Raw genomic sequence first — 20,062 nt, 5'->3', positions numbered from 1 at the left:
CTTCGGAACAAGTTGCAGCTGCATGATGCTCCAAGACCACCAACCTTGTAGTGCACGGTCGCAATAATGTTCCCCTCATTTGCAATGTCGTAATGGGTGCTATCCCCGTCTTGGCGTACACCGATCACAGAACAATAAAAACAAGCTCCTTCTATTTCTTTCTGTAGCTCATAAAAAATAGTGATCGTGAATTCTCGTGCAATAGTACGCTCGAGTGCTAATGGCGTTTTAAACTCAGGCAGGTAACCCTCGCAATCTGCGTTTAATTTATCTTGTCGATAGCGCTGCGTTCCCAACGCGCTCTGGAATTGCATGTAGAACTCTACCAAACTGGAATGGGGACGTGTGAATTTACCGTATACGCCGTTTTCTGCTTCTGACCGCGATGTGGTTCTTAGCAGCCCACTCATGGGCAAATCATAAAAGTAAGCCGGGATCCAATTCTCCCTTTCACCAAATATTTTGCAAAACCACCGATGGTTTGTTAACTTGTACTCATCTATTAATAGGTGCCATTGCGCCTCAAACTCATCAATGCAGATTCTTTCGTTCCAGACGATAGCGTTTAGTTTTTTGCGAAACTCATTGTCCTTAGCTAACTCATTGCCTAGCTTTTCATTAACCTTTGTCATAATGTGCCACATACAGTAGCGATGACGGCAATTTCGCAATACTTGTTGGATAGCAATTCGCATTGCTGGGTCTTGGTCCGTCACAACACATAATGGGCTCTTGCCCATTGCAGCTATAAATTTCTCCAACAGCCAGCTGTATGAGTCAACGTCTTCCTTAGTGAGCAAACCGCCCCCAAAAGTGATGCATCGTTTGTGATTGTCCACACCCGTAAATGGCACAAACACCATACTGTACCTGTGAAATAAGAAGGAATGCATTAGTTCCAAAATTACTCGCCTAAAACGTTCAATACAAAATAATTAGGCATCAAAGGGCTATTTAGTATGAAGGTAGTGGAGGGCCTACCAGAACATCAAAATCAAAATAGAAGCAATAACATAATAGTTAAGGTGAAAAATAAATATTATTTGGTTGTGCATGCATCATAGTCATTAACAATATAAAAATTCTCCAACAAAAAAAAAAAAAAAAACAAAAACAAAATACACACACATGTTCGATACAGTAACTTAGCAAAATTCAAAGCATAATTAATAGGATTATATCATTTGAATGAGATTTTGCAAGTAATTCACACATGGAGTAATTCAGCAACAAAAATGTGATGCTCAAAGGGTATTTGGGTGGGCGTGACATGCACACACAACTACTAGTACACACATTGTGCAGGGGTTCAATCTAAACATCCACAGTAATCAAAGTGCAGTCCCATACCTGTTTGTTCCGTAGGTGGCATCGAAGGAAATATTATCGCCGTAGCAAGAAAATGTCCGCCTACTGAGGGGGTCAGCCCAGAATAGACGCGATAGCCGGTTTTCCTCATCCATATGGTATTCATAAAAAAATTCACTGCACATTTCTTGCTTGGCTTTGAAGGTGGCGATAATCATCTCCCCATCAGCTACATCAACGTACGTTTGGACATCTCGCTTAAAATTGTGGAATTCCACGTCCGTTGCGCCGACATTTACATACGATCCAGTGGCCTCCTTGCAAAACCGCAGCCTCGTTGAAGAACCAATGTTGGCCTTAACGCAATTACCTAAAAAAGCCTGGTGGACCACATTGAGACGTCGGTTAATTCGCATAAAAACTTTAGACGAATCTGAGCACAATTTGTGGGTGTGTTCCTCGACAAAAACGGTAACGATGTACTCCCTAGAGCCTTTTTTTTTAAAGCCGATCCTCGCTCCGCAATTAACTCTGTTAGAAAGTCGGCGGCGGCGCTCCCGTTTATCTCCAGCATTCACACCCCGATCATGGTCGCGGGGTATCCTACCACCGGCTCTGAACCCTTGCCGACTGCACACCAAATATCGCGAGTACACTTCTCCGTCTCGGTCATGCTTCACGGAGCTACATCGAACGTCAAACCCGATGGTCCGCGCGTAGTTGGTGTAGCATTGGATACCCTCGTTTAGTGTTCTAAATACACGCCCCACTGCCGGCAGCTCTAAAGCGTCCATGGCGAGGTTCAAATTGTGGTCGTCGGGTGGCGGTAACTCCATTGCGCAGCCACCCTCGTCCGGTTCGCATGCCATCACCCTTCGTTGGTACGTCGCAGGTTCGTTACGGATCAAAGTCGACAAGCGTAAGCAAGCCAAGGAATACGTGTTGGAATCCTATTCAGTTAAGATGGGAGGGAAGTTACGTGGTTTGGATTCTATTCAAATAAGATGCATACTTGAATTCTATTCAAGTTACGTGGTTTGAATTCTATTCAAATAAGATGCATACTTGAAGTAATATACTGCTGGCAGGGATCCCATGGTGCATAGTGCATGCGTCTGTTGTGAGTGGCAAATATTTGGCCATCCGATCCAATACATCAACACACCTGATTGATCCGCAAGTTCACACATTAATAATGGTTTGCACCTGAAAAATAGCATATATATATATATATATGTGTGTGTGTGTGTGTGTGTGTGTGTGGGTGTGTGTGTGTGTGTGTGTGTGTGTGTGTGTGTAATAAACTAACATAACCAAGGTTATCTTACATAACCTTAGAAATTGAGGGGTCGTTTGGTTCACGGAATGTAAGATTACCTTAGGGAATGTTAGATTGCTGGGAATGTTAGATTACTGGGAATGTTAGATTCCTGTGTTTGGTTAAAATTGGGGTATGTAATATAATGATGTTTGGTTTAGGGTTATCTTTTATACACACTATAATATCCTTAACATATTTTCATATATTTTAATAAATTTAAAAATTAAAATAAATAAATAAGATAACGGTATCATATATAATCACATGATTTTAAAATATTAACTAAAATCTTGAACTTGAGAAACAAAATTATTTTATAAACTAACATAACATAATAAAAATAAATATATATATATATAATTACAAATATATATATATATATATATATATATATATATATATATATAACTAACATAACCAAGGTTATCTTAGATTACCTAAGATTTTGAAGGGAATCACATTCCCTTCAAAATCCTATGTGGAGGGAATGTGACATTCCTTGGGAATGTTAGATTCCCTGAGATAATATGAACCAAACACCGGAATGTGAGCTTTGGAATGTCACATTCCCTTGGTTATCTTATATAACCTGAACCAAACGCCCCCTGAAGGGAATCACATTCCCTTCAGGGGGCGTTTGGTTCAGGTTATATAACATAACCAAGGGAATGTGACATTCCAAAGCTCACATTCCGGTGTTTGGTTCATATTATCTTAGGGAATCTGACATTCCCAAGGAATGTCATATTCCCTCCACATAGGATTTTGAAGGGAATGTGATTCCCTTCAAAATCTTAGGTAATGTAAGATAACCTTGGTTATCTTAAGGATATTATAGTATGTGTAAAAGATAACCCTAAACCAAACATGATTATATTACATACCCCAATTTTAGCCAAACACAGGAATCTAACATTCCCAGTAATCTAATATTCCCAGCAATCTAACATCCCCTAAGGTAATCTGACATTCCGTGAACCAAACGACCCCTCAAAATCCTATGTGGAGGGAATGTGACATTCCTGGGGAATGTTAGATTCCCTGAGATAATATTAACCAAACATAGGAATGTGAACTTTGGAATGTCACATTCCCTTGGTTATGTTATATAACCTGAACCAAACGCCCCCTTAGAGTTTCCATAACCATATCTAATTACACGAAGTTATTGTCCTTACTTCGGTTTATATATTGGCGTTTGATACTTTGATCTTCTCCTCTAGAATTTCCATAATCATCTCTGATACCTCTAATTACGTTCACACTATCTGGATTCACCTTTTGACTTTTTCATTATGTACATACGTTCTGAGAGATCTTGATTTTCAAAAATTGAGTTTTCAATGATGACGATGAATGTGTAATCAAAAACAATTTTCAAAGGGTATTTCTCTCAAAGTAGTGATTTTATTAAATCCCATGAATTATGGAGTATAAAATTGAGTTGTTTAAAATGAAAAATAGAAATTAAGTTGAACAAAATCTTACATGCAAGATACTTGGACCTACATCATAACCTAAAAATTCTATCTTTTTGCTTGCCTTACAAACGGTACCGTTTAAGGAAGCGCTAGGTCAGCAATATTTCCAGCTCGCCAATCGCCATATAAATTGAGTCTCTCTCTGCCTTTCTCCAATTTCTCTTCGTGATCTCTCTCTCTCTCTTCTCTTCTCTCTACAGTTTGGGATTTCATCGTGCGCAAAATACCAGCTAAATCTCCGTACGGAAACCATATTTGTCATCTCTGCAAATTGCCTGTCGCGATTCAATCATCGCTGTCAGAGTATTGCTTGCAGAGAGGTAAAAGAGATCGCTTGATCGTAAATATCCAATTCTTGGATCTTAAATTTTGATACCCTGTTTTGCTTCTGCACAAAAAGAACACATCTTTTGATATTAGACTAAAAAATAAAACAAGTAAAAATTTAGAATAAATCCTTTCTGGGATCAGGGTCTGAGAAGAAGATATTCAATTTTGATGTTTGGTTTGGAAATTCATAATTTTGATGATTTTTTTTTTTTTTTTTTTTTTTTTGCAATATTCTGTGAGTTTAGTTTTTTATTTTTGTAAGTTTGTGTATGAAAAATGCAAGGCAGAGGGTATTAATTACATAAAATGATGATTAAAAAAGTTATCTTGTGAGCTTAATATTCTTAAACTGGGACATTAAATTGTCCTGTTAAATGTAAATAGTGTAGTTCATTCTTTAAACTTCAACTGAATGTATAGAGTTCATCATTTGTTAAGATGTTAGGCAATCTTGATTACCAGGTTGGCTTTTCTGCTTTGAGATGGCCTTTTTGCAAGACAGCTTGACTAAGTTCCAGAAGCAACAAGAGAAGTGCCAATCAACCCTTTCCAGTATTGCAGCCAAAGCAGGAAGTTCTAGGCCAACTCCTTCAAAGTCTTCCAATTCTTCTGCAAATGCAAAAGCTCCTGCCCCTGCAGTCAAATTTTCTAATGACACAGAAAGACTTCAACACATTAACACCATAAGGAAATCCCCAGTGGGAGCCCAGATCAAACGTGTCATAAACTTGCTATTAGATGTATGTTCACTCACTCTTTTCGTTGCCCCAAGTTTCCCCTAATGAGTTAAGACATGCTTGTTTGCTATATTTTATTGCCATCTGATGAGTGCTGGTGCTGATGTTCTTGATTATCAAATGATTCTTTACGTAGACGAGAAAATGACTGATTAGTATGGTATTTCTGCTCATGCCTTTGTAATTAAGAGGGATAGTTAACATGGTATTCTCTTAGTAGTAGAGATTTCAAGTTGGATAGGAGTATATCTGGTGTCTTGACAAGCATAGCTTAGGTAGACATGTTGTGGTGTAAAAAAGCCTTCAATAAAACATTCTGCGCCCAAAACATATGGAGTGTTTTGCAATGAATCCCAATAAAGTTCTATGAGTTGGATATGTACACCTGACCTATCTGAAAGACACCGTTCCTTCCATCCCATCTCTCAACCCACAGAAGTGCTTTGACAGTCTTATTTTCTCTAGGATGGTTCCCTAAAGTTTGTGGTGCCTGAGAGTTTTATGATTAGTGGAACTAAAAGTGCCACTTGTGGGCACCCTAGTGGATACCACTACTTTTTACTAGTGTGGGGACCAAGGTAGCTTGGTGTGATAATGGCTGCAGGCAGATTTTACCGGGGGATGGAGAAATTGATTCCCAATTGGTGTTTCCTTTTCATTTTGGGTCTTTTGGGAGGAGGACTTCATGGGGAACGGTACATTTTATGGGCACTTATGTCTAGGGAATTATGCATTGAACAGCAATGATATCGGTCTTATATAGCTCCACTTCGATTATATTATATAGGTACACTTCAATAGGCATGCTACTTCCAGATAAATTGTCTAATTTGTTAATTTCGTGTCTGCAGACAAGGCAAGCTTTTACACCGGAACAAATAAATGAACAATGCTACGTTGATATCAATGCAAACAAGGCTGTATTTGACAGTTTGAGAAACAATCCTAAAGTCCATTACGATGGCAGACGATTCTCTTACAAGGTAACTTTGATCCTTCCATTGCCAAACTCATAAATTAAAGCCTTGGGCTTTTAGTATCTCTGCCTTCATTTTGAGATTGCGATGTGGATTTCCCAATTGTAACTTTATGTGTTTATCGTCCACAGGCCAAGCATGATCTGAAAAACAAGGAACAATTACTGACCTTAATACGGAGATATGGTGAGGGTATCCCTATCATTGATCTCAAGGATGCATACCCAACTGTCATGGAGGACCTGCAAGTATGTTTGAATTGTATTCTTCAGGTGTTGGTATTAGTTGATCGAAATCGAGTAATACTGTTCATGAAAATGATCCTAAAAGTAGTGTATTTTCTGTAGTCTTTGAAGGCCGCTGGACAAGTGTGGCTGCTGTCAAATTTCGACTCTCAGGAGGACATTGCCTATCCAAATGACCCCAAAGTCCGCACCAACAAGGTCGATGAAGATATCAAACAGCTCTTCCTGGAAATCGAACTGCCCCGTGACATGCTCGACATTGAAAAAGATCTCCTGAAAAACGGGATGAAACCCGCTACAAACACTGCCAAGAGGAGGGCGATGGCACAGGTCCACGGCATGGCCAACAAGCCCAAAACCAAGAAGAAGAAGCACGAAATCAGCAAGAGGACCAAGCTTACAAATGCTCATCTTCCAGAGCTCTTTGCAAACCTCAAATCTTAATGATGGTGAATTAAGAAGCATTTGGATTTTGTTTTTTTCACATATGTTCTATAATGGCCTTTGGTTCTTCCCATGGCCTGTGGTCTAGTTCATCCTATGTAATGTTCTGTGTCCCCATTCAACTGATTTTTATATTTTCTTTAGTATAATACTGCCTTATAAAGAGTATACATGAGATTGTAACTGGTGATATCCCAGGCATCTGTTTCAATATGCATGGACTAAACATTATAAACTGATATTTGATTATCCATTTCTGCATTTTAAGAGCCAAAGCAAATTTCTTTGGAACTAAAGATTCATATTTTAGCACTAGTGCAGTGTTGATAGTATTAGGTATAGTTATGTATGTTATTAGCATTCATGGTTTGAGGTGACTTTGAGCCGGTCAGCTATGGGTATTCTTGGTTTGAGCCAATCAGTTATGGGTAATTTAACCTGGTTTTTCGTGGTCAGCTAGGGTCACAAAGACAGATTTTATCTAAAGTGAACTTTCGGGTAATAGCTATTGGCTTACCCAGAGTATTTTCAATTGCTCCAAACGCAACGTTAAATAATGGATACTATTGTATCATGAGTAGCCAGAACACTCATATTGGTTGTTTGATCATGTCAAATAGTTAATTGTATCATGAGTAGCCAGAACACTTATATTGGTTAGTTAATAGTGGTCAAATAAATCAAAATTTAGTTAATAGTGGTCAAATAAACCAAAATTGACTGAAAAGTTATGTTACAGCGCCTATTATATCTGTGTTTCAAGTTTTCAACAATACAACATAGTATCAAAGGTGGGGTATGATTTTAATTTCATTGGATGGCAGTCAGTTTGGATTTTTTCATGGTTGGACCTGTAAAGGATGCTCTCAGATCAGTGCTCTGTCTACCTCAAAATGGAGAATCATCCTCTAATTTGACCTCTTTTTTATGGCGAATAAATATAATGTGAGACCGTCTCATCATGAAACATGTAATACATTTTACTTACATGTCTCACTGCACATGAGATGACGACCTCACATAAGACTTATTCTTCCAAAGTCAGTATCTATGTAAGAGCTCTCAACATTTTACATGATTGCAGTATGCTCGAATGCTCGATAGAGAAAACGTGACTTGTTTTGATAGCAATAATTGTTAATTATCATATTAAGTGAATCACTATGCAAGAACTATAAATGCAACAGCTAGAAACCTTTTGATTTTCAACCACCCAGAATTGGTCAAAAATCAATTGTTTATATACTTCTTTTACCATCCATTTTCTGCATCCTCACTTTTCCACCCTCTTGAATTGATTGGTGATTGGAAAAGTTTTTATGTTTAAAAAAAAAAAAAAAAACTAATTATCTGACTTTAATTTTTTTGCAATGTAAAAAAATTGAATGAAAAATGAAGATTGACTTTATTTCCTTATATTCATATAGCAAACATCATTATGTTTCAAATACACATTAAGAACACAGTTAAATTTAACTTTTCAAACCTTAGTCAGGTATGACCAATTAAAAAAAACTTCATTTTTTATTCTATTTGAACAAAAATAACGAGATTTCTAACCGTGAATTGAACATCATGCATCTATCCCCGGCCCCAGCAATACACATGTTGCTTATGTCAGTCTTACCATGCATGAGCAATATTTTTTTCAAAGTCTGTATTTTGAAAACAGGTATTAAATTAATTAATTAATTAAACTATTAATCCCCATCAGCGTCGCGGTCGTCACCGTCCTGCCATTGGACTCTTTACAAAATGCAGTGTTTTGACTCTTAGATGGAATCAAGAAAAGAAAAATATGTCCATGCCCACATGTATGTCCAATTCTCCATAGTCACAAAAGAATGATATAAAACCAAACCTTTTTGCTATTATTGAAATGCCAAATACATGTCTACACTTATTTTGTGTTAATCAAATATTTTTCAATAGACCAAACACATAAACCATATCTTAATAGACAGTTTAGGGTTCAAACGCAAAACCCTTTTATCCGTTTTGTTTTTGTTTGTTTGTTTTTTTTTTTTTTTTTTTTTTTAAGTCGTGCCAAAGTTTAAATCATATCGCTACCATTCTTCCATGTTAATCAAATATTTTTCAATAGACCAAACACATAAACCATATCTTAATAGACAGTTTAGGGTTCAAACGCAAAACCCTTTTATCCTTTTTTTTTTTTTTTTTTTTTAAGTCGTGCCAAAGTTTAAATCATATCGCTACCATCCTTCCATGTTAATCAAATATTTTCCAACCGACCGAAAACATAAATGTATCTTGATAACAATGATGTACATCATAGGGTTCGAATACGAAACTCCTTTTCTCATTTTGTCTCTTTTAAGTTGTACCAAAATTTAAATAGTTACACTCTTTGCATGTTAATTAAATATTTTTCAATACAACCTAGGGTTCAAATGTGAAACTCCTTTACCCGTTTTGTCTCTTCTAAGGCATACCAAAGTTTAAATCGCTATCCTCGCTGCATGTTAGTCAAATACTTTTGAACATACCAAACGTGCAAACATATCTTGATAATAACATATAGCCTAGGGTTCGAATGCGAAACCCCTTTACTCGTTTTGCCTGTTTTAAGCCGTACCAAAGTTTAAACCGTTAATAATTAATCTATATTACCAAGTATTAATTTATATTGATCTTAATAATTATATATACCAATATTTTTTCTTCTTCTTGGCATGGCTAGTAAGGTAGTTGACTTGTTTGATTGGTAGTTGAATATAATGAAGATTTATATATATATATATATATATGTGTATATGGTTGATTATTCATTGGCTCTTTGTTCTCACTTTCCACAAGCTTTGACCTAATTATAACATTGATTAGACTGAAAACAAAACCCAAAAAAAAAAAAAAAAAAATCAAATGAACAGTACACATGATCATCATCATCATCATACACATATATACTATTTCTTAAAATGTGTTCACATTGCAGCAAGAACAATGAAAACTGCAGTCTGACTATATATGCATCTAAAAGCTGCCATTGAAATCTCAATTATACTCAGAACTACACAGTGTTCATTCTTGCCAGTAATCATATATGCAGCAAGAAGAATTGAAGAAGAAGAAGAAGATCCAGTTCAGCCATATCTATCTATATCTATACATCTCCGAGAGATAATTAATCAAGAAACAGTAATTCGATCGATCATACACTACTACTGCTAGCTACAGCTGCAAAAAGCTAGCGTCGTCGTCAATTGTGTAAAGGGTTGGGCCCGCCGGGGACGGCCCGGTAGGAGGCGGCGTAGGCGGAGCCGCCGGGGCCGGCGGCGAGGTGGGGAGCTGGGGCAGAGAAGAACGACAAGGATTTCCTCGGATGCTGCAACTCTGTTGTTGTCTGGTCGTCTGTGGGTGTTTCTGGGAGTTCGCGGCGGCGGTCGGAGAGGGTGGTGACGGTGAGAATCATGAGGAGGAGGAGGAGGAGGGAGGAGACGGCGGCGGCGGCAGGGAGTTGAAGTGCCATGATTTTCCGAGGGAGAATTTGCAGAGGATCGGAAGAAAGGAATGCAGAAGGGTAGATGAGACAGTTTTATGTTCTTTGAGAGTTGAGATTAGTTAATATTCAGTAATGACAGGCAGGTGAGAAGTCTATTAATATGCATTAATGAACCTTTAAATTTTTAAAAAAATATATAAACTAAATCCACCCCTTTCATAATGACTAATTTGCCCCTAGATGATGCCATGCTTCTCCCAAAAGTTGAATCCCATGCCCCCACATCCCACCCGACAAAACATTTGGGATTATGTAAATCAGGGTGATCAGGTCAAATGCTGGTGCGCACAAGAGATTTCTTCATTTTAGACATAATTCCAAGACTGCTACTGTCAAGGTTCGAACCTTTGATCTCTTATCTCAAATACTACAACTCAGATATGATGTCATGCTTACAGGTGCTTATGATGCACATAAACTCTTGGATGAGTTTCTTTTTTTTTTTTCCCCCGAGTTTTGAATATATTTTTTCTCATATTCAACATAGGAATAATATTAGATGTTTGCAAGAAATAATACACAAAGACATTTAACGTGAAAATTACAACTGTAAAAATCACGGGCCTTTTAAGCTAAGGTAAGCCAAGCCAAAATCGACTAGACGTATTGCAGGTACATGTAGATACATGTACAAAGAAAGTCATGGCCATTGAGTGAAAGAGTAAGAAAACTAGGTAGAAGAAGGATTATTTAGAACCGAAAATGAGCTTGGGATCCTTTGTCTGATCCACGAGCCTTTATATAAAATTATTTCCTGACTTATGCAACTCCCCGTAACTCTACATACTTTCTTGCCTGAACTTCTGATCTTCTTTCTCTGACTAATGTTATTTATTATTATTTCATCATTTGTAATTATCAAGTCAACCGTCAAAGCTAGTCAAACTTATAAGTTATAACACCACTGAATACAAGACACGACGCAACAACATCTAAAAGAACAATAGGACAGACATATCCTTTTTATGTTTTTTGTATGGGTTGAGCTGTTTTAATGAGTTGGGATATATGGTGAGGGCGTAATGGTCATTTCACACTCGGGGTGGCGCGGAGGAGGGGGGGGGGGGGGGTGGCTGAGTCGTAGCAGTTGGGGATTGTTTAGAGTTTGTTTGAAGTTTGAAGTTTGAAGTTTGAAGTTTGAAGTTAGAAGGTGGAAATGTTGAGGGTTGAAATTACAGAAATGACATTGGGTGTGGGCTTGTCACAATAATTGTGGGTGCAGCACGTGGCGCAGGGCAAGTCCAGCAAGTCGCCCACATGATTTTGCCGTCCAGTTTACTATTACTGTAAACACTTGCACAATATACACAACACGTACGCCATACCATTTTGGCTTCTGTTCATATCTCCATTCACCATCCAACTTGTATGCTTTCTAAAAAAGTATCATATATTGTCGTTCATCGCTAAGTGTGTGAAATATAATTTTTATATCTAAAAGTTATTAGTTCGATTCTTATTAGTATCACTTTAGAGTTGATCTGCACTATTTCGATTTAAAACAGTCTAAATACACAAAGAAATGATAATGATAGAAACACATCGTTTTAAAATAAATATGAGTGATTTTTTACCCACATTCTAAGTAGCATGACTCAAGCGTGTATTATTTTATTAAAAACATGCATCATTTTGATTTAAATATGCATTAAAGTTTAAGAAGGTTAAACACATATTATTTTGGAATAAATACGCATCTATTTCTTTTTTTAGATGGACGATCGCGATTTATTTTCATTTTACACACCTGACACAATTTTCAAATGAGAGCAACCCCTTTATAAAAGAGTAAGACTAATCTCAATTGTGCTCCATTAGGGTTAATCAATGATGAATAATTTTAGTTTAAAAAAATTGGTTAATTTTATAATTATTGTAAACTTTTGAAGTTGAGAGTTACTAAAAAATAAAAAGTTCTTTATTTTTCAGCAACCCTCAACATTGATATATGCAAATGAATAAATCAGACCATCAGCCCGACCTCACTTTTTATATGGTAGCTTTTATATATATATATATATATATATATATATATATATATATATATATATATATATAGACACACAGAGAGACAGATGCACATATATTCAAAATTTTGGAGGGTCAAGGGCTACCCTAATTGTCCCATGTCTCCATCGTTGTTATGTGAAAGTTTAAGAAAAGAGGCAGCTAATAAGGTAGAAGTTTGGATCGGAGATCATTTTCATGGGAGATTTCGTGTCGAGGAAGACCAGAAATCCAATGTGAAAACATCACTCTTGTTTTGGAATTTCTTGTGGGACGACATTATTTTCCTATGAATCATTTTTATTTTTCTCTTTTTTGGGATAATAAAGTCTAACATAAGAAATAGTATAACTGTATAAGTCTCCCTTTGGCTCAAAATTATTATTAGTATCTATAGTTAAGTGAGTGGAGCATGACTGTACTCCCGTAAGTTCTAACTAAAGATCATGAGTTCAATTCTTGTTAACATCCTTTTAGTTGAACCTGTCGCACATGCTTTTTCTAGTGTGGTTTGTCTTTCTTGTGTGACTTACGAGTTATATTATAATACATACCCTAGATTAGTGACCGCGAGTTTTGCTCGTCATCCAACTAAAAAAAGAAAAATTATTAAGTGATTTAATTACCAAACTGGTTCTTTGACTATATCAAAATTAGCAATTTGATCCTTAATTTTTTTTTTTTTTTTTTGCCTAATGAAGTCCTCTAAATTTAAAAATCTTAACTAATTTGGTCTTTCGTTTGTTTAGCCATTAGACGTCCGTTTACTCGAGACCAAATTAGTAATTTCGCTATAGTAAATGGACCATTTCGATCATCACATGCACCATTCCCTCTCTTATTAAGCCAAAGAGTTAATTACCGAAATAGTCCACTGACTATAGCGAAATTATCAATTTGGTCCCGAGTAAACGGAGGTTTGACGGTTAAAAAAACAGATGACTAAATTGGTTAAGATTTTTAAAATTAAATGACTTAATTAAACATAAAACATAGTCAATGATCAAATTGATAATTTCGCTATAACCAATAGACCATCGATATTTAACTCTTATTAGGTTAGGGCTTGTACGGCGTAACCTAACCATGTTTAATTTGCATTGCCTACATATAATTTAATGATAGAGAAACGACAAGAATCTTCAACCGACCAATAATTAATACACCTAATTAATTTTATTATCAATTTTTATTTTCTTCTTTATCAAAATAATTCGATCATTCGCGGTTTAAGTGTACAATATAGTACGTACTTTGTTATCATTATATTCATTCATTAATTAGTTTGTTATCATTTCATTCTTCAAATTAAAGTCTTGGCTGGAGTTATATATAACCATCATTTTTTCCTCAGCTTATATTGTCCATTTGTCCTTTTGTAACACTTTCTACTGACAGCAACTCCGTATTATATAATCGGTTGATATGATTTCAAGGTGTAGATAATCCCGACTAACTTGTGATATTTAGGGAGTGTTTGGTAAATAGATGTTAGCTGATTAAGTTAGTGGTTTGACTAGTTGATAGTATTAAATGATTATAGAAAAATGTTTGGTAAATTAGCTGTTAGCTAATAGTTGATTACATGTAAAAATGATTTTTTCAAAAAGCTAATCAAAAAACTGCTTTGAGCATTTTTTTAAAATTTTAGTGTTTTGCAGCAATAATAAGTTGTTACAAAAAAACTAATTAATCAAACAGTTATATAATTGGCTGTTTAACCAAGTCAAACAACTAAAAGTGGTCAAATAAGCCAAAAGGGAAAATGACACTTTTTCCCACTGAGTTATATGTTTATAGCACTTTTTACCTCTAAGTTATTCATGTATCCACATTTGCCCCATAAGTTATGTTAAAAGTGACGGATTTCCTTCTTTTTATGTTAGATGGACATTTTTACCCTTAAAAATAAGGATTTCATTTATTTTTCTTCTCCAACAAATTGTTGCTTATATGTATGGATGACCACGGTTCAGTTTGGACCTAACCGTACACTGTAGCAACCGAACCGAAACAGTAGAGACAATTCTGGTTACGATTCAAAACCGAAAAAAATAAAAATAAAATAAAATAATTATTGAATTTAGACTATTTTAAAAATAAAAAATAGAATTTACAAAAATAAATAAATAAGGAAATAAATTTTGAACTTGCGGTTCAAACCGAAACTAGAACCTTTCTAAAAGGTTTCCATTTCGATTTATATCATTTTCAAGAACCGTGAACTGGAACTCTGAACTGGCAATTCAAACCAAAACTGGAACCTTCCTAAAAGGTTCCCGTTACGATTTATCATTTCCCAGAACTGTGAACTGGAACCGAATCGCAGTCATATCTACTTATATGTGGAATTAGAATAAATATGAAAATGATCAAACACTATTGATAAATGATAAATCAGTTCGGTTTGGTTACAGTTTCGATTTTGAATTGTCTATTCAAAATTTATTTTTTTATTTTTAAAATAGTTTAAATTTGCCAAAGACCTTCTGGTCGAGCAGCATAATTGTGGCTCTCCTAAATGGGAGGTTACAGGTTCGAACCCCGGTGTGGGGCATTGACTCTTTGTACTTTAGTAGGTTGAGAAAGTATGTATGAACTATACTACATTATAGCCCATTTGCAAGGCAAATCCCTACCTACTTCTTCCCCATAATTCCCTAAATCAGAAGCAGAGATTTCCTCTCCCCTAAATCAGACACAGAGATGGCGGGTAGCGAGAATAAAAAGGAAGAAAAAGGGAGAACTAGAAGCAGAATCCTCTCCCCTAAATCAGACACAGAGAAGAAGCAGAATCATATGTTGTGTTTTGGGAGGGTTTCGGATATAATAATTAACGGAGGGTTATTTGTTTAATTTCTGTGACGTGTGTATAGACACACTGCCTTAAAAGCTAATTTCGGAGACCGTGCGAGTCTTTTATATCCGGGGCTTTCGACCAGCAAACACAGAGGATACTCACGTATAGGTTGCACAGAGTATACGTATTAGCGCAGTTGCTGAATGAATTTGCGGTATGGGAAGGCTGGGTATTTATACTAGTTTATAATAACTGCCTTCCCACTACTACCACAATTAAGAACGCAAAGAAAGGATAGGTCGCGCACAAGCCAGCCACTACGCAGCTCGAATTGCTCCTGTCCACAAGAACGTTTCCTGAGCGCCAAAATCGGACTAGAAGACTGATTCAAGAGTAAAAAATTCGGACAAAGTATAAAACTTTGACCGCACCGCGAGTGCGAACCGAGCCGGGCGGGCGGCGGCGGCGGCGCGCGCGAGGCTCCCCCTTTCCTCTCTCTAGAAAACACTTCAAAGGACCCATTTGGGTTGGTAGTGAAATAGTGGGAAATATCCTCTTGGGAAACCAATGTGGGACAAGCTTATTTGCTAAAACACACTCTTTGGATGTCTTCTTCCCAACAATCCCCCACACATACAAGGAGTGTGGTTATTGCGATGCTTGCTGACCTTAATGCCAGTGTAGAACTTGAACTGACACGGAGTGACCTGAGTAACTTACTTCTCAGGAGTGAACTGAGTCTTGAACTCATTGAGAAGTGGGTGGTTTTGAACTCTGGTGCACACATCAGCTTTATCGCACACTTATTTGTTAGCCTCAGCTGGACACTTTAGGGTTTCTTGATTATTTTAACCCCATTTCCCTCGATGTATCGAGGATGGCTTTCCTGTTCAACCCTTTCGTTAGAGGGTCTGCGATGTTTTTCTCGGATTTCACATATTCTAGGGTGATTACCCCATTCACTATTAACTGTCGTACAGACTCGTGTCTGACTCTTATGTGTCTCCTCTTTCCGTTATACACGTTGTTCTTTGCTACACAGATAGCAGTTTGTGAGTCACAGTGTATATGGATTGACGGAGTGGAATTCCCCTACAACGGCATGTCTGCCAGTAGGTTTCTTAACCATTCAGACTCTTGGCCAGCCAGATCAAGGGCTATGAACTCAGCTTTCATTGTTGATCTGGCTATGCAGGACTGTTTGGTTGATTTCCAGGACACAGCTGCTCCACCCATGGTGAAAACATACCCACTGGTGGAGCTGACATCATCACTGTCATTGACCCAGTTTGCGTCACAGTATCCTTCTAGGACATTTGGAAACCCAGTGTAGTTAAGCCCCCACTCAACTGTACCTCTCAGGTAGCGCAACACACGTTTTAGTGCATGCCAATGTGCTTCACTTGGGTTGTGTGTGTAACGACTGAGTCGGTTTACTGCTAGGGCAATATCAGGTCTGGTGTAGTTCATTAAGAACATCAGACTCCCTATGAGCTTTGCAAAGTCTTCTTGTGTTACCCCTGTTCCAGTGTGTTTCGTCAGCTTGACACTGGAGTCATAAGGAGTTGGAGCCGGAGTCACTTCAAAGCTGTTGAACTTTCTTAACAGCTTTTCTGTATAGTGACTCTGTGATAACTTGTAGTTACTCCCACTCTGGATAACTTTCACCCCAAGTATCACATCGGCCTCCCCCAAGTCCTTCATGTCAAATTTCTCACATAGGGACCTTTTTGTCTCTATTATTGCACTGACATTAGGGCTGAAGATTAGCATGTCATCTACATAGATGCGGATGAGTACCATGCTTGACTCAAACTGTTTTGAGTATAGGCATGCATCTGATCTATTGACTGTGTACCCCAATTCCATTAGTGTTCTATGAAATTTTTCATTCCATTGTTTAGGGGTTTGTTTTAGTCCATAAAGGGACTTTATGAGTCTACACACCTTTCCTTCTTGTCCTGGGTCAATACACCCAGACGGTTGTTCCATGTAGATCTCTTCCTCCAGATCTCCATTTAGGAAAGCTGTCTTAACGTCCATTTGGTGGACTGTCCATTTGTGCGTTGCTGCCAGCGCAAATAGCACTCGTATTGTAGCTTATTTTGTCACAGGCGAGTAGGTACAGAAGTAGTCTTCTCCAAACTTCTGTTTATAACCTTTTGCTACGAGTCTTGCCTTGAATCTCTCTATCGACCCATCTGGTCTTAATTTTCTTTTGAAAATCCACTTGCAACCAATAGGTTTTGCTCCTTTTGGAAGCTCTACTAGCTCCCACGTGTGATTAGACTTTATTGAGTCTAGTTCACTCTGGACAGCCTCTTTCCAGAACACAGCATCAACCGAGCGCATAGCTGCCTCGAACGTTTTTGGCTCCTCCTCGAGGATTAATTGACATACAAACTGTTCAGATAGCTCATTTATATCTTTTAATTCAGTTATGTATGTGATAAAGTCTGAACCAAAGCTTGTTTCAGTTCGTTGTCTCTTGCTCCTTCTGAGCTGATCAGGCTCATACTCACTCTGTGAGGGTGGGAACACGGTTGGTTCGTCCCTTTGAGAGCTATTAGGAGATTTCAAGGGAAAGACGTTTTCAAAAAACTCGGCTTCCCTTGCTTCACACATAGACCGACTGTCTAAGTACATAAACCGGTATGCAGCACTATTTTCTGCATACCCAACAAAGACTGCATCTGCAGTCTTCGGCCCAAGATTAGGCCTTTTAAAGGAAGGTAGCCCAACCTTTGCCAAATACCCCCACACTCTGAAATATTTCAAATTTGGGGTGTATCCTTTCCACATCTCATAGGGTGTTTTTTCGTACCCTTTATGAGGTATCCTATTTAGGATATGATTAGCTGTAAGTGCAGCTTCCCCCCACAGCGCGTTAAGGGCACCTGAGCTTATTAAGAAAACGTTTATCATCTCTTTTAAAGTCCGATTTTTCCTTTCGGCTACACCATTCTGTTGAGGGGTGTATGGTGCAGTTACTTCATGGATAATTCCATATTTTCCACAAAGAGATTTAAAGGACAAAGACTCATATTCACCCTCCCCCCCTGTCTGAACATAATCTCTTAATTTTTAGACTTAATTGATTTTCTACTTCATTTTTGAAAATCACGAATTTTTCTTCGGCTTCATCTTTAGTTCTTAGCAGATAAATTTTAGAAAATCGAGTAAAGTCATCTATAAAAGATATGTAATACTTTTTCCCACCTTTAGATTCAGTATTTCTAAAATCTGCTATATCCGAATGAATTAAGTCTAATGCACACTTTGAATTATGTAGAGCTAATGAGAATGGTTTTTTCGTAAACTTTGCCTCGACGCAAGTTTCGCATTTAGTTCCGTTTTCACTTGACACATTATGCAATAAATTCATATTTTTTAATCTATTCATGCATTTAATGTCTATGTGTCCTAACCTAGCATGCCACATATCAAATGAGATAGCAATATAAGCAGAATTGCCAGAACCACTGGCCACGTTATTTACTTTATTCGCATTATTTGTAATGTTCTCGTTGGTAAATGCAATGAGAGGCAACACAAACAGCCCCCCACGCAAATACCCTTTTCCCAAGTATTCCCCCCTGCGACTCATGATCATTTTTTCAGATTCAAACACCAACTTGATCCCGGCTCTGACCAACAGCGGCCCCGAGACCAAGTTTCTACGCAGAGTGGGTACATACATTACATTGCTTAATAGTAAATTTTTGCCAGAGCACAGCTTTATTTCTACACTACCAGTACCTCTTACCTCAGCCATGCTATCATTTCCCATGTAGACTTGGTCACCTTGTCCTTGAGCAATTGCCTGGAAGTTCTTGAAGAGCCCTTTATTTGAGCAGAAATGACGTGAAGATCCGGTGTCCACGACCCATTCTTTGGAATCTTCTACTATGTTTGCTTCTAGCGTTATTACTGCTGCTACCACTTCACTTTCTTCCACCACATTGGCTTGATTCTTGGGTCCGCCTTGATTTCCCTTCGGGTCATTTCCTCCTTTCTTGTAGTAGCACTGTGCTGCCCGGTGACCATGCTTCCCGCAGACGTAGCATGGTCCCCCTTTACCTGCTTTGTGATTCTTATTCGCTTTGAAGTTGTTGGTGTTATTGACTTTCACATTCTTTTTCCAGGTTTTATTTTGGCCAGCATTTCCATTTTTAGACCTGTCACTCGTTTCTATTACATTAGCCTTCATTTTTTCAGAAAAAGAAATTGAGCTCTGCCTGAGGCGAAATGCCTCCTCAATATTGATATGGTTTACCATTTCTTCCCATGTACATTCCTTAGGCTCGTGTTTCATTTTATTTTGCAATCCTGACCAGGATTCTGGTAATTTTTCAAGAAGAGAATAAGTTTGAAGGGCGTCACTTACAGGTATACCTTCGGTGATTAGATCTCCAACCAAATTTTCATACTCATGCACTTGATCAATGACTGGCTTACCATCCATCATTTTGTAGTTCAACCAGCGGGCAACGGCATATTTCTTCCGCCCTGCGTCGTCTGAGCCGTACTTCTTTCGCAGTAAATCCCATATTGTTTTGGCACACTTGTGGCTGGCATAAATGTCCAGTAGTGCATCGGACATATAATGAAGCAGAATACCCCTTACAGTTTTATTATCGCGCTCGTACTTGGTACGAGTGTCTTGGACGAAAGTGGCGTCTTCGGATCTGCTGCTGCTGCATTCTGTTCGGTGACTGCATTGTCTGACTGCTCACCATCAGTCGTGGCTGGTTGTGCAGGCAGGACAGCTTCTAGCAGGTTTGCCGGTGGACCGTTGAGGACGACATAGTCAATTTCGAGGGCTTCGAAATGGATCATTAGCTTCACCGCCCACCTGCGGTAGTTGAGCCCGTTGAGGGGTTCGA

General features: G+C 37.8%; 2 protein-coding genes across 3 annotated transcripts in view; one reads left to right on the top strand and one right to left on the bottom strand.

The window, feature by feature from the left end:
• Positions 1 to 4,188: 4,188 nt before the first annotated feature.
• Positions 4,189 to 7,118, top strand: LOC109166704. 2 transcript variants are annotated; one of them, XM_019315599.1, is made up of 5 exons: positions 4,189 to 4,430; positions 4,903 to 5,180; positions 6,029 to 6,160; positions 6,286 to 6,402; positions 6,502 to 7,118. In XM_019315599.1, exons 2-5 carry the CDS (start codon positions 4,923 to 4,925, stop codon positions 6,841 to 6,843), a joined length of 849 nt encoding a protein of 282 aa, XP_019171144.1. In that variant the 5' UTR covers positions 4,189 to 4,430; positions 4,903 to 4,922; the 3' UTR covers positions 6,844 to 7,118. The 2 variants fall into 2 exon arrangements, with proteins under 2 accessions (XP_019171144.1, XP_019171145.1); XM_019315600.1 differs by having other exon boundaries at positions 4,258 to 4,430; positions 4,886 to 5,180.
• A 2,631-nt stretch (positions 7,119 to 9,749) lies between these two features.
• LOC109166702 (probable DEAD-box ATP-dependent RNA helicase 48) overlaps positions 9,750 to 20,062 on the bottom strand; it is a 28,138-nt gene continuing 17,825 nt past the window's right edge. Inside the window, exon 11 of the mRNA XM_019315598.1 lies at positions 9,750 to 9,940. The gene's annotated coding sequence lies outside the window, so the exon portion shown is untranslated. The remainder of the gene's footprint in view (positions 9,941 to 20,062) is intronic.

The sequence above is a fragment of the Ipomoea nil genome, unplaced genomic scaffold (genome assembly GCF_001879475.1).
Source record: "Ipomoea nil cultivar Tokyo-kokei standard unplaced genomic scaffold, Asagao_1.1 scaffold3104, whole genome shotgun sequence".
Classification (NCBI taxonomy): domain Eukaryota; kingdom Viridiplantae; phylum Streptophyta; class Magnoliopsida; order Solanales; family Convolvulaceae; genus Ipomoea; species Ipomoea nil.
This window is presented reverse-complemented; position numbering and strand designations above follow the sequence as displayed.